This window comes from Lepidochelys olivacea (assembly GCF_965140295.1).
Source record: "Lepidochelys olivacea isolate rLepOli2 genome assembly, chromosome: 1".
NCBI classification, from domain to species: Eukaryota; Metazoa; Chordata; order Testudines; family Cheloniidae; genus Lepidochelys; species Lepidochelys olivacea.
In genome coordinates, this window is record NC_140411.1 from 126070227 (window position 1) to 126085360 (window position 15134).

At 45.0% G+C, this 15134-nt stretch overlaps 1 protein-coding gene across 2 annotated transcripts; it reads left to right on the forward strand.

The window, feature by feature from the left end:
• Positions 1–222: 222 nt before the first annotated feature.
• On the forward strand, positions 223–13570 carry SHOX (SHOX homeobox). 2 transcript variants are annotated; one of them, XM_084617057.1, is made up of 5 exons: positions 223–604; positions 3958–4166; positions 8466–8523; positions 8655–8746; positions 11360–13570. In XM_084617057.1, the coding sequence occupies exons 1-5, from the start codon at positions 331–333 to the stop codon at positions 11603–11605; spliced, it is 879 nt and encodes a 292-aa protein (XP_084473183.1). In that variant the 5' UTR covers positions 223–330; the 3' UTR covers positions 11606–13570. The 2 variants fall into 2 exon arrangements, with proteins under 2 accessions (XP_084473183.1, XP_084473184.1); XM_084617058.1 differs by having other exon boundaries at positions 8655–8743.
• The last annotated feature ends 1564 nt before the right edge of the window (positions 13571–15134 follow it).

The window sequence follows — 15134 nt, forward strand, 5'->3', positions numbered from 1 at the left end:
CTTTGCCTCCCTAAATCAAGGTGCAAAGATGCCAAACAGTGATGAAATGAAAAGAAAGCCAATTGCTGGACTGAGGTGGGGGAGATAGCTGCTAGGAGTCCGCCTGCGACTATGGAGCAGTCAGTAATTGCTGGAGACAGGGAAAGCTGGGGGTTGGGCTGAGGTAGCCATGTATAAATAGTGTGATCTCAAATTGAAAGGCATAAATAACAGCAGGAGTGATCTAACCCTATACAGCCCATCTTCTACGTGCAAAAAAAGCGTGCAGAAGACGGCCAGATCTCCTGCTGAAAACAAGTGGATCTCTGTGGATAAGATCGCCGGGCAGCCATGGAAGAACTTACAGCTTTTGTATCCAAATCTTTTGACCAGAAAAGCAAAGAGAGCAGCAGCAGCAGCAGCAGCAGCAGCAAGAAGGAGACTATCACGTACAGGGAAGTTTTGGAGAGTGGGTTGGCTCGATCTAGGGAGCTTGGAAACTCTGACACTAACCTGCAGGACATTACTGAGAGCAGCAACCATTGCCCGGTGCATCTTTTCAAAGACCATGTAGAGAGTGACAAGGACAAACTGAAAGAGTTCAGCACGGGCAGGACTTCGGAAGGTAAGCACTGTGCAGGCGGGAGCCCCCTCTGCAAAGCCGGCTCCACGCCGGGAGCCTTCCTCTCCCTTCTTTCCACACTGCGGCCCTTCAGCTTTGCCGCTCGCCTGAAATGAGGGGTGAAACTCAGTTAATTGAAACCGATGCGTCCCGATGAGAGCACACGCTCATCAGTTTCATGCCTTTGTGTGTGCGCGCGTGTGCGTGTGTGTGTAGAGAGAGAGAGGTTTGGTTTAACAGTGAAAGGGGAAGTAGCCACTTTAGTTTAGCCAGAGTCCCCCCTTTAAATCGGAAATCGGACAGATTGTAGGTGCCTTAACAATGCTCTGTAGGGGGTTAGAAGTTCCATGGGTAGGCGAATGAGGAAATCTTGTCCAGGGAGTTCTAATGCATCAGAAGACATGTTCTTCCTGTTTCCGGGCCATCAGGATGCTGCTTCTTCTGGGAGAAAGCTGGACCTTAAGGCGCTGCCTTTGGACAATTTTGTCTTGCAGAACACAGATCAGTCAGTAGATTGTTTTCGTATATAAGTGGGTAGTGAGAAGTCATAAAGCAGCATAGCTGTGCGTGTACTCTAAGGGGCAGATAATCATGGAGACAGCGAAACATTCCAAGCCTTGGATACATATGCTGTCATCAGGTTCAGGACATTCAGTCCTGTCTGGCAATCTCACCTTTGTCAAACTAGTTTCACCTCTACGTCCCTAGACGCTATCGAATTTTAAAACATGAGTACTTTTTCATTCACACACACAGAGAGAAAGAGAGAATCAAATCATGGGGGGAACAAAAAGCTGAGAAAGTGTCTCCGGGCAAGTTGGTCAGGTCGACCTGTCCTGGGAGCTACTAACTAGGCTACACCTGGCGATAATAAAAATCGTCTAATTGGTTTGTGAACAACAACCAACCTTTCAACTTTTTTGAAAAACCGTTTAATGAAACGCTGACTGAAAGACACTTGAATTCACAGTAAAAAACCCATATACAATAATTTTGAGAATAATTCTTTTTTAAGTCTTATAATGTACTTGAGGCCTGTATTTCTGAAGAAGTATATCTCACTTAGCACTTCGTTATTTTTATTTTTAATGATCAAGATTACAAAGCATGGACACCATTTATAGAAATTATTCAAAAAGGAAGTCTTATTAAAAGGAAACATGGATATTGTTCAAAACTCCCCCCCTTTTTTTATTCTAAGCATGTAAATGTTAGACTGTGTTTATCTAATCTAATCTAATCCGTCTATGTATAGAGGGGTGGGGTGGAGGTGAGAGGGCGGAGTTGTGCAAGATGAGGCGTTTGTGACAACGTCAGTGCAGGTAAAGGTTCAATCTAATTTCACTGATTTCAATATGCTATTCCAATCCCACCGATATGACTATCCAATATTTTGTATACACTGTGGGCATGCTTAATTCTCTGCGGAGAATGTATCTACCACAAGACTCAGTTTATCTTTCTACACGGCTCATCACTGTTTATTCATTTAGTTAGAAATATCTTGTTTAAATACGGCTTCATGAAAACCGCATACATTACAGTGAGGAATGCGGGCCAAACGCTTGTTTTAGGCAAAGGACAGGCAAACGTGAAAGTGTTAAGCAATCGAACAGCAGTCTATAAGGAGGGGGCCGTGAATTGATGTGAACTGTTGTAGTTTAAGTTAAGAAGTGAAAACGAAGATTTGGGTTCTGGTGGCCTCTTCTCCTTGGATTTCCACTGGCACAGACCCCGCTTCATTCAAATATTTTCATTTAGTAGTCACCAGATTTTTGGGGGACGGCGGGGGGGGGAATTCAACATTATCTCTGTACATTTATTCTCACCCCCAGCCCCACACTGGCTGTGAGGCGGATCAGAACAAAAGAAACAACTGGGGGGGGGGGAATAAAGACCTTGCTGGGACTCCTTAAATCGCGCGGCGGTGGAACAATTTGGGTAACCTTTTCGCGGCTATACAATCAGATTTGGTCGAGGGCATGCAGCTGGCTGGCACAAGCGTGATTAAAATAGACACCCTCTGCTGATCAAATGGTTTTGGCCATTTTCGTTATTACGATTAAAAGAGGATTTGCGCCCTAGGTCCCTTTTCCAAAACAAGCCAGAGAGAAAACGCCGAGGTTTGTTTTTGGCCTCGTTGTAATGTTTTCCCCTCCTCAGTGTAAATCTCCACATGCCCCAGTTTCCATGTGGACGGATGCTCCACAGGAGACATCAGTCTCAGGTTAGAAACGCTCCCCCGCCCCTGGCACCTTCTTTTCTAGCGATTTCCCCAAAGGCGGCCAAGATGGGAGTGAGGAGGTAGAGAGGAAGCACGTTATTCCTTGATGGGAGGGGTGTGTGTGTGTGAGCTCCCCCCCCTCCCCCGATGTAACAAGGCCGGATTCTTCCAGCGACACAGAAAGATGACCGACCCCTGCCAACAGCTTGGAGTTTCCCCAGGTATTTTTGGCGAAGTGGCTCACGCCCGTGTAGCTAAACAATGGACAAAATTCTCTTACCACGCGAATGTTTTGCCTTCACCCCAACAGCGGTAGGCAATGCCCTGCATAACTGCATTTACTTCTAAAGAAAACAGCAACCCAGAGCTGCCCCTCCCCACGCCCCTTTCCACTGGCTCCACATAGGGTTAGCAGAACGATTTCCCAGCATTCGTCTGCGACCCTTCTTCAACTGCAGTTACCAACGCATCATAGGTGCTGGTTAGTGACTTGTTTTTAAATGGTCCTCACATGGCGAAATTCACCAGCGAACCAAAAAACCCCCAAGCCCCTTCTTTTTCCTCGCACGGATACCGTTGCTGTTCGTGAAACAGTGGCTCAGACCCTCCTGATATGTAAAAGGAGCGATGGTCGGACACAGTGATTAAATATTTCCCAGCATTCCCCTAGAGGGCAGCTATATTTTGGGGCCCGATGCTGCAGTCTTCACTCAGGCATAACTTCCACGGTAGTCCACTGGGGTAACATCCCTGTCATGGCTCTGTGATGGTGTGTTATTTTCTGCTCCAATCGATTGCTTACGCTTTCCCTACACTGTTGCTCTTGTTGGGTGACAGGGTGTAGCTAGTGCAAGAAGAGGTACGTTGCCATGGGATGGGGATACATAATAAATAATATTTCTCTATAAAGACACAAAAAACTGCGCTCCCTTCACCGCCCCTTTCCCCCGAAGCAAAAATTCTGTGCGTGACAACATGAGAGTGATTCTGTTTAATGGCACTTTCCTCTAGTTTAGAATCAGGTTGGGGAAGAGGAGAGGAAAAGAAAAACTAGCCTCCTGTGCAAAAGAAACTTTTGTGAGATACTAAAGCGAAGCTCTGTGTCCCCCGCTCCCTCCCCACCCCCCGGCAGGGATCTACGAGTGCAAAGAGAAGAGGGAAGACGTGAAGTCAGAAGATGAAGATGGACAGACCAAGCTCAAACAGAGGAGAAGCAGAACCAATTTCACACTAGAGCAGCTGAATGAGCTGGAAAGACTTTTTGATGAGACTCACTATCCAGATGCCTTCATGAGGGAGGAATTAAGCCAGAGGCTGGGACTCTCTGAAGCTAGAGTTCAGGTAAGAGAAAGACTCTTGCATTATGTTCCTGGAAATGTCCTCACCTCAGTTCCTGACTGCCAGTGGATTCTAGCACAGTGCCCTGTTTCATTCAAAGCAGGAGAGCTGAAAGCAGAAACGACACGTCTGGTGGGAAGCTGTTTGTATATCCGGTGAACTTGTTCTGCTAAATATATTTCTTAAACTCCTCCATTGTTGCCTTTAGTTTTTAGAAATTATCTAATTAATAATGTAATGAATTGCTTTTGCAAACTCATCTGATCACTAAATAACCTCCCCCTTAATCCCCATCTTTTTCTTTCGCCCTGCTCTCCTTTTATGGGGATGTTTTTTAAAAAAAATCAGAAAACAATTGTCATGGATAAGGCTAGACGGTTTGGGTGCTCTGGGACTGGATTATCTAGAGCCGGGGGAAAGGTGCTCCCATCTGACTCGCATAGCAAGCATATGAATTCATTGCACCCCATCTGGTATATTTTCCCTCTCTGCCTTTTTTTAAGGTCTCATAATCCTTAGACATAGCCACAAAAATGTGGCAATCAAAACCTCGCAGAATTGCTCATTGTGTCTTCGAATCGATTAAAAAATATTTTAACTTTCTCCTTGATAGCCAAGGGGAGGGGGAAAAAAAGAGAAATAAACAGAGAATCCATTCCAAAAGCAGATGTCATGTAAAAAAGAATTAATAAGATCAACCTGTGGATCCCTGAGCAGGAGCACAGGGCGAACAAATTTAAAGAAAAACTCTTATCAGGTTGTTATTCTCTACATGGCTAACAGAGGAAATAAATCCTTTTACTTTTTAATCACATCAATTTCTCTGAAGAAAAATAACATGTATATATGCTTATATATGTAAATAAATATACACACTAGGCTTCGGATGGCAGGGTGATTCTCTTTGTTTCCCCCCTTAAATATTATAAATGTCTAGTCTTTGGAAAGCAAAGAGGAAGAATCTGTGCCTTCCAAATCCTTCAGGTACTTATCGGAGTAAATGTCTATCTAGCTTTAAATAAGTGCCTCCTTGAGGCATTTCCCGAAATAAATAGTGTAGCTAGTTTTTCTCAGCTGTGGAGTCTTTCTGTATAAAACAAGCTGGAGAAGGGACCTTGTGGTGTGGATCATATGCCTTAAAAAGGGAGACTTCTAATCTAGGGGAATATTGCAGGGGTTGAAAGGGCTGGTGGCCTACATTCTCCTGGAAGATTGATCTAACCGCACCATATAAATTAATGAAAAGATTAAACTTTTGCTGAAGGGGACATCAAATCTTATGTCATCTTCCCAGATCTTCTTGCTTTGGCTCTGTAATATCTTTCCAGGGCCTTGATGTACTGTTTCTATAAAAATAAATTACTTGTAATTGAATTCTGCACTCTTTCTTTCAAGTAGTTTATTACTGAGTAGCAGCACCTTAACAGGATGTTCATAGTTACAGCAAAATTGGTGCTTCAAGAGCTGGCAGAACTTGAAATACCACACCAAAAATAAAATATAAAAAAATTAAAAATGGTGACGTTGATTCAAGTGGGAATTATAAGCAAGACAAAATTTCATTTCTCTATTTTTTAAAAAGAGGACTGAATGAAGAAGGCTGATAATAGTAATGTAAAAAAAGGAAAATAAGATAATTAATTAGGAAAAAACAGAGGACTCACTATAGTTAAAAAGAGGGAGTAGGAAAAAAGAAAGGAGGAAAAGGAGGGATATTTTAATACTTTCAGAACTGTTCTCTAATCCCTCTCTGCACCGCCTGTCCCTTGTTGTTAAAGGATATAGTTTCAATTTAGTGTGGAAATTTGCTGTAAATAAATTGAAGCTCCTATGGTAGCTAGTCCTTATTAACCTTTTATTTTTAGTGTTGTACTGGAAACTCATATCACCCAGCTGTCAGGGTTATAATTGAAAGTTATGAGACCATAGTGAGGAGCAGGCAGTAATTCAATTACAACAAATATCTTTGGGTTTATGGTGCAGGGCTAAATTAAATGTCATTATTCACTGTCTCTAATGGAAATCAAAAGGAAATCAGATTAGAGCATTTGTGAAAGAAATCACTGAGTGATCCTTAATGAAGAAATAACTGTCTAAAACAGTGTACTGTGCTTTACTTAGCATATTCATGACTAATTGGAACTGATCGTGAATCACACCAAGCCTGATTTATTATCGCTTAACGCAGTGGCTAATTCATCACTTTTATTCCTCTTAACCTTATTTTTCATAGCTAAAGGGAAAGGGCACTTCGTTTTGCAGATTTAAATATATTTTTTTGTTTGAAGGATATTCTGATTTGCAGGGGAAGTTGTTTACACGCTGCTTAAATTCCTCATGACGATTTAAACTCCTTCGCCAAAAAAAAAAAAAAAGACAGATTTTATGCAAAAAGAAAAGTAGGACTTGTGGCACCTTAGAGACTAACAAATTTATTAGAGCATAAGCTTTTGTCAGCTAAAGCTCACTTCATCGGATGCATAGAATACATAGAATTCTATGCATCCGATGAAGTGAGCTGTAGCTCACGAAAGCTTATGCTCAAATAAATTTGTTAGTCTCTAAGGTGCCACAAGTCCTTTTCTTTTTGCGGATACAGACTAACACGGCTGCTACTCTGAAACCTGTCATTATGCAAGATTTTATGCAAGGATCACCGCCATACCAAATGCATTGTGGTCGCAGCAACAAAGGTCCTCACCCGAAATGACAGTAGCTTGGTACAAAGTTTTAAATGTTTATTATTGGGGTATATATTTTTGGTTTGAAAAATACAATTTTTCAGTAGTCATTAGTTCAAGAAAGCAGAGTGACAATAACACGAAGCCAAGCTGGCATGAGTTTGAAAGGCAGATACTTTATTAGTACACGGAAAGGTCGTGCTCTTGAAAAATCCAGGTTATAGTTTTCAGTTAGACCCATAGCTCAGGGTTTGCTCAGCTGAAGAGGGTTCGCTATTATTCACGCGATCATCTGGCGACCCTGAGCAGAAAGAATTGCGCTCCAGAGTAGAGAAGGCCAATTCCTACTTAAGAAAATCACTGAGGTACCCTGGGTAATTAATGCCGTTGGAAGCCTTTCTTTGCACTAATTACTCCGTTGTAAATGACCATCATTAAGGCAACTGAAGAAAGCTTGAAGGGAAAACTTGATGTAGGAAGTGCAGTTAGTATTAATTAACCGTATGATCACTTGGCAAGTGTAAGAACATCAAAGGTTGAAGGTGCTTCTTAGCTTCAAGATTTTATCAGCACCACAAGTCAATGTTTGTGCACATTTGGTAGGTTTTGTGTAAGAATAAAACTGGGCAAAAACATTTGAATCTGAGCGTCTGACAATCAACTCAACTCACTTCATTAAACTAGCCATTTGAGAAAGGAGAGGAAACAATAAACTCAAACGTCTGAAACACTCTCGAATAGAAGTAAAAGAGAAACAATGACAACCGGATTTTTGCATTTGTTTAACAGTTAGAATGACTGGAATTAGATGAGGATTATTGATATTTTCCTGCTGGTAGTATAAATAATTCCTTAAACCCAAATCTGAAAGAGTCCGTTATTGCCTGCAAGTAAGAACATTAAAACGTCAGCAGGAACATTTTTTCAAAAATAAAAAGTTAATGTAATGGAGAATAATTCAGTCCATTTGCCCAAGTCTGGATTTATTATTTTATGTGAAACCTTAAAATCTCTCAAAACCCATAAAACTGAAGTTTTGGATTGGTAACAGATTTTATGGGCTAGAAATCGAGCACTGAAGTTTGACAAAATGTTACCGGTTTGGCTTAAATATGAGGAGAAAAAGATGATATCATCATGAAGGGAGATCTGTGAGGGACACAATTTTGGTATTTGCTTTATCAATCGCGACTGCTCACCCTCTATGGGTGGCACAAGGGAGTGAAAGCCTGGAAATCCTGCAAGTCTGGGGAATACTGGGGGCGTGCGTTTAGAAAGAGGGCCACGGTTCCGAAATGTTTGTTTTCAGGATTGTAGAGGCTTTACGGTAACTTTTGATGTGCTGGCCAGGCTCGATACACTGGCAATCAAAAGAGGAGAATGAATGTTGGTTGTTTGTTTGGTGTCGGTCCCACGTTCTCTAAGCCATTCTAACAGGACTGTGAGAGTCATAATCACTCACACAACGCGCAGTGGCCACTCAGTAGCCTTGTGTGTGTGTGTGTGTGTGTTTATTTTATACACATCATTAAAATTATACGAACTGCTTGGCCTCCGCTTGCTAGTCCCGCTTCTCAGCAGCTGTCTGTCTACCTTCCCCTTTTTGTTTTTATTTTTGCAGGTCTGGTTCCAGAACAGGAGAGCGAAGTGCCGAAAGCAGGAGAATCAGATGCATAAAGGTGGGTCTGAGAGCCCGGATTCAGGGAGTGGATGGGTGGGATGGTCACTGAGTAATGGAGAAGAAGGCCGGGAATGGCAAGAAGGGAAAATGCCACCCACGGGGCTGACCGTGCCATGTCTCTCCTTGCAGGTGTGATCCTGGGAACTGCCAGCCATTTAGACGCCTGCCGAGTGGCCCCTTATGTGAATATGGGAGCCCTGAGGATGCCTTTCCAACAGGTAGTTCGTTTTGCTTCCCGTTAAACGCCTGCCCCAATGCCTGAGGCTCCTGCCTGCCCTCTTCCTCTGCTGCCCTTTCACCGCCAAAGGAGGAAGTGGGACACGTTTACAAGTGCCATTTATAGCGAAGTTGGCACGTATTAAAAGCACGCTGTAAAACTTCAGAAGGGGCCTCTTTCCAAACACCCCCCTCCTCTCGCCTCCCCTGCTCAGGCAGAGGCAGGCGGCTGTAGGTCTGCCCCTCCTTTCCCGGTGTGCTCTGGCCCTGTGGGCGCCCAGATGCGCAAATGAAGGAGTCAGCAGCCCAGCCAACCCCCTCCCTCCCAGGAGGCTCAAGTCTCCTGCGCTCAGTCAAAGGGGAGTTTGGTTGCAGGATCTGGCCCGTGCATTAGGAGAGGGAAGGGTTGGCCAGCCCAGCCCAGCATCCTCCCTCGCAGTCCCCTGATGCGGACAGAGCCCAGGGCAACAGGAAGGGAAGGTGGGGAGCCTCTTCCTTCGCGAGACGGGGACTGTGCTACTGGCGCAGGGCGCCCTCGGAAGGATGAAACCGGTGCCTTGTGCAGCAGCCGGCTCGCTGGGCCGGGACGTGGCAAAGACAAGCCTCCCCGTTAGGAGCTGTCCCTTCTCCAAGCCCAAACCCAGGGAAGGTGACTCGCCCGGAGCTGGCCTCGGCCCTGCAAAAATCTCCAGCACGGGGAGTCCAAGAAACAAAAATGCTCCTGGCGCTCCCTGCGTCCATTTCCCTGGGCACGGGGGACGATCACGCGCTGGCTTTTGCTCCCAGTTCAAGGGCTGGGCGCTCACGTGCACGCTTCCAGATGAAGGCAAGTTGTCCGCACCGCCAGGGGGAGCTTCGCTTCACTAGAGCCTGTCAGTTACTGAGACTTTTAGACACATATTTGCAGCCCCTCCCCCCCAGAGTGTAGATGCCGGGTAGCATCGACCTCCTGTATAAATGGCTGACTGTGGTGTGCAAGACACAGTGTGTATTCTCACCCAGACTCTTCACAATGGGGGAGGGGCAATATTTTAGATGAGGAACGGGCCAGGGTGCTGGAATAATTTACATGGTGTGGGTGCTGAGAGCCATTGAACCAAACTGTAAACCCTGGCTATAATGGAAACCACTTCAACACCTCTAGTTCCAGCACCTTTATATGCGACAGGGATAGCTCAGCAGTTTGAGTATTGGCCTGCTAAACCCAGGGTTGTGAGTTCAATCCTTGAGGGGGCCATTTAAGGATCTGGGGCAAAAATTGGGTATTGGTCCCAGTTTGAGCAGGGGGTTAGACTAGATGACCTCCTGAGGTCCCTTCCAACCCTGATATTCTATATCTATTGGGCCTAAGTCTGCTCCATGTGCCTAAATCAGGAGCAATCCCCTTTGAAGTCAGTGGAGTTAGGCTGGCACTACTCAGGAAACAAGGGAGAAGAGAGGCAAGCCAGCCCAGATGCCACTTAACAGTGCAAGCTACAGCTTGTGGCATTTCCTTTTTGTGCCTTTACATAACCGATTGAGGAATCGGTTTCCCAAAAGCAAACTAGGTAAAAGGCACAGCTTAATGCTATTGATTTTTGAAAAACTCATATCTTGGGGGAGAAAACCCACACCCGATGCAGAGATCTCTCTGTCAATCCAGTGTGTTTGTGCAGGTCTAAAAAGCGCCAAAGTAAACACTGGCCACTGGTCCCTTTTACAAGGTTAAAGAGTTTTTTTAGAAAGATATAAATAAACACCCCTAGAAAAAAATGCTATTTAGCACTTGTTGGCGCCCACGCGATGGCCAGCTCATTTTTGTAAATATTAGAAGGCCTAAATATGCCTCTATTCTCTCTGTATAAGTGCTGAGCGGAATGTTTACTATCAACCAGTCAGTCCTCCTCCAGCTTTGCAGTACCTGTTTAAATCAAACCAGTGCCTAGCTGTCTCCTTTATTCATGCTCCCTGCGCCTGCTGCGTGCAAGGGGTTAAAGCGGCGACTCCAAGCCCAGGCCCCTCTTTCCCACTTGCAGCTCTAGTCCTTTCCTTGAGAACGCAGCAACCTGCACACTTGCTGCTGCTGCTGCTCGAGAGGCCAACGCGTTAGTTTGTTCAGACGGCGGCGGAGCTCGTATCCCTCTTGAACTGCGCCGATTCGAATTCCTCGGCCCGCCGGGCCCTGCGGCGCTTTCTCGCCACGAGCTCGCACCCTGTGCTGCCAAACCACGCGAGCGGCTCCGACGCCAACGCGCAGTCCCCCGTGCGGAGACAGCCGACGTTGGAACCGCACTAAAGCTAGGCCGGATCGGCGGGCAGGCAGTCGAGTAAAGTGCCAATAAATGGCTCCCGCTGAAACCTCTGCTCAGGGGCGGTGGGGAGGGAGCGGTGACGGGGCGCCATGTGGCTCGGCTTCGTAAACCGAGTCCGTTTCCCCGCCTCGGCGCATGCGGCCTGCGACAGCGCAGGAGGCCCCGCTCGCCGGGGGAGGGCGCGGCCGCGGCCGCGGCCCGGGGAGGTGGCTAGTCCCCTGCCAGGTGTGGGGGAGGAGGGAGAGGGCAGCTCGTGACCCGCGGCGGCTGGAAAGCCCGCACCGCCAGGCCCCTTCTCACCCGGCTCCCCGGGCTCTGCTTTCCCAGGTCCAAGCGCAGCTGCAGCTGGAAGGCGTGGCCCACGCCCACCCCCACCTCCACCCGCACCTGGCGGCCCACGCGCCCTACCTGATGTTCCCCCCGCCGCCCTTCGGACTCCCCATCGCCTCTCTGGCCGAGTCCGCCTCCGCCGCTGCGGTGGTGGCCGCCGCCGCCAAGAGCAACAGCAAAAACTCCAGCATCGCCGACCTGCGACTCAAGGCCAGGAAACATGCCGAGGCGCTGGGGCTCTGACACTTTCCGCCGTGCCGCGCCCGCGTGCGTGTGTGTGTGTGTGTGTGTGTGCGGCCAGGCCTCCCGCGCCGCTCCCGCTTGCCCTCCGGCGCGCCCCAGGCCTGCGGGAGCGGGGGGGACACGGCTCGCTGGCTTGTGGAAGGCCTGCAAGTACTTTTAAAGACCTTCGCCACACGTCCCCAGTTCCTCCTCTCTTCCCCCTTCGCGATCAAAGCCTTCGCGTCCCACCCGGTTCGTCTGAGGACTGCGGGGGCCCAGTCGCCTGCCCTTCTTTTTTATTTTTCAGGCACCTAGCGCTCCACGGTTAAAACTGCTCCCCCAGATGCAATGGTAGGGTGAGACCATCCCGAACCGCCATCAGATTAAACACATATACACACACACACACACACACAAGCAAAGACTTTCCGGAGGATAAAGTAGGTGGGGAACAAAATCCTTAACTTATGCTCATCTGTGAACAGTGGGACATTTGGATTTTGACGCTAGCAAAAGTGATCACGTCAGCGTGAGGTCCTCGGCTGCCGTCAGTTCTGCGACCATGTGCATGTGTCTAACTCAACACATTTTGAAGATGGTAACATCTATTAAAACAAAACAAACAAGCAAAAATAATAACAAAAAAAAGATCCTTGGGGCTGGTCTCCATTAAAGATGACATTTCTTTGTTGCCAACAGTATTATTTCACTGCCATGAATATCTTCCATCGCTGAGGAGCTGCTGCTGCAGAACTGGTTTAAATTTAAATGTGGAATTTCAGATTTGAGGCGAGGCAGTTTTTTTTTCTTCAAAAAAAAAAAAAAGCAGCAATAACAAAAAAAAAGTGTGTCTCAAATGGCTAAAAGTCTTTTGGAAAGAAGGGGAAAAAAAAGACAGACTAGAATTTACTAACCATCAGTGGTGACTTGAGTGATGGGAACAATATGAATGCACCTGCTTTACCCAGAATCACCTGAATTAGCTGAGATGCATTGTGCCATAAAGGAGCAGGTCGATTTTCTGATTTTTTTCTCCCGAATGTCTGGATCTTTGAATTGAAATCTTGCTCTTTTACAGGATATAGAAAGAATGACTCACACAACAAAGATGGACATATGGTTTTAAGGCATAATACTGATGCAGCATTACTTTTAGTGAAATGCAATTAAGTGCAGTAAAGTGCAATACTGTAAATATTATAGATTAAAAAATAGCCGTACATTCTTATTCTGTTAATAACCAGTTCCGCAAGAACCATAACTTAAGTCCTTTATGCTCAGACTGGGTACATTGCAGTTTAGTGCCAAAATGACAGTCCGGGTCTTCTAGGAATGGATAAAAATATATGTATCACATATGGAAAAAGATAGATACTATGATTTCTAGTCAAGTTAATGTGCCATATTCTGGGAAGTAAGATGAACAGCCTGTATGACATTTTTGCAATCGTTTTAAACAAAACAAAACAAAACGAAACAAAAAAAGTAAATGGTTTGTAGGGGTGGACAAGTTCAGTGTTTGCCAATTTTTCTTTTTTCCAGTTATGTAGACACCAAATACAAACTTGTCTAAGCAGCATAGCTAGTCTAAGTTGGGGAAACTCCCTTGAAATTATATTACCAAAGTGTCTGGGTTTACTCACCCCCCCATGTTTTTATTTGTTATGTAATTCTCTTCTAATCAATTTATTATGTTGTGGGTTTGTTTGTGAGAACAAATACTGCTCTTGTCTACTTCTAACAAGATAGCTCAATTTTTTGCCTTTGTTATCAAGGCCTACATTCATGGAAGCTTATCCTCTCAATAGTACTGCCAGTAAGCCTGTTTTTTCTTTCTCAAGTGTATTTATCATCTAGTAATCCATTACTAATTTTGGCTTTTGCTGATATTTATCAAATCCAAATATTTCCATAGGGCAAAAAGTAATGCATTAGATCTTTTCAGTCTTAGACGTTTGCATTTTTTTCCAATTTTGATATTTTATGACAAGCAAATTTTCTGAAATGTCAAAGTGCTGCCATTTTCCACCTATTTATTATGTGAAAAGTGGTTATATTTTGGACATGTTAGAGTTTATAAATGTTACCTGTCTTTGCTACCTCTTTGTGACAGCCTAATATCTCTTTAAACCAAGGCCATAATGCTAATATAACATTAACCATTGTAGAGGGACATGGGGAATAAACCCAGACAATTAACAAGATTGGAACTAAGACCAAACTTTATCTAGAAGGTATAAATGTTGTTTATAGTAATGATATAGTATAAAGTTTATTCTTCTAGATAAAGTTTGGTCTTAGTTCCAATATTGTTAATTATATCACATTTTACAACGAAAATAATAAATACTTTTCCCCACAACACCACCAGCATTTTCAAGTCCATATTTTTAACATACAAATGGGGAATTTCACCATAAGGAGGCACTAGACTCTAACAGATGAGCAGTTGTACTGGCTACCTGCAATACTTTGGGGTACTGTGATGTACGATATTGATGGATAAAGGCTCAATCCTGCAGCCTTTATTCACTTGGATAGAAACTCATCTTTGTGCAGAGGGCCAGCACAGCTTATGCACGGCTCACATCCCATTTAAGCCCTATTTTGAGTGGTCATCAGCCATGCTCTGGGCTTCTACACAGGAGTGAATTTCGCCCTCAGATAGTTCCAGTGACTTCAGTGAAACTTCTCAAGTGAGGGGAGGCTGCAGAATTGGGCCCTGAGAGCCTTCAACCATCTTACAAATGAAGTTATCTGCTTAACTGCACTTCCTGAAGTGTATTACATTTATAAAATATATCTGGTTACATTTTGATAACAGTTGCTTACTAACAAGTTGACCTTTGGTGTTCTAATGAATACCAGCACAATAAGAACTTTCATACGCCAGTCAGATTTCTCTAAATTTGTCTGGATCGGCGTTACTCTTTTTTGCACTGAAGACTCTACCAGTTTCTTAAGACTGGTAAATCATATCAGTGGATGGCTCAGAGATATCTAAACCGCACTGGAGAACAGGAGGCAAGTGGCAGCAGCTACTAGTTTAGCAGGGTTTGAAGTAGAAACAATAGATCTTCCTGGGAAGAGGGCAGGGTGCCTCACTGTATCTACATGCTGCTCCTGCCTTTCATTCAGTGTAGCACACGTGACAGATGCAATCCTGACATGGGAATGAAGGTGCTGCTGTCAAAACTGCTTCTGCTTTTCTTATTTCAAGAGCAGGATAATCGCAGTGACAACTGGTCCTCACTGGGCCCAGCTTTGGATGGAGCATGCATTTGGCCTTCTCTTCTTTCTTCCTGGCCTTGTGAGAACTTCTGCTTCAGCTGGCACTTTTAAGGGCCAAATCATCAGTGGGTGTAAATCAGTGTAGCTTTTCCCTCAATGGGACTGCCCTGATCTGCACATAGTGAGCATATGGACCTCAGTCTCTTTTCTATCTCAACCACTGTGCTCTGTTCCTCTTTCTTTTTATCGTGAACTTCTTCAACAGGTAAGTGGTTGAAGATAAGACAATTAAGGTTCTGAGATACTTAGTAAAGTTAAA

Bases quoted from the DNA above. Each gene is read 5' to 3' on its own strand.
- SHOX (XM_084617057.1), top strand. From the start codon at position 331: ATGGAAGAACTTACAGCTTTTGTATCCAAATCTTTTGACCAGAAAAGC. The intron at 605-3,957 runs GTAAGCACTGTG...ACCCCCCGGCAG, and splicing joins CACGGGCAGGACTTCGGAAG to GGATCTACGAGTGCAAAGAG. The intron at 8,524-8,654 runs GTGGGTCTGAGA...CTCTCCTTGCAG, and splicing joins GGAGAATCAGATGCATAAAG to GTGTGATCCTGGGAACTGCC.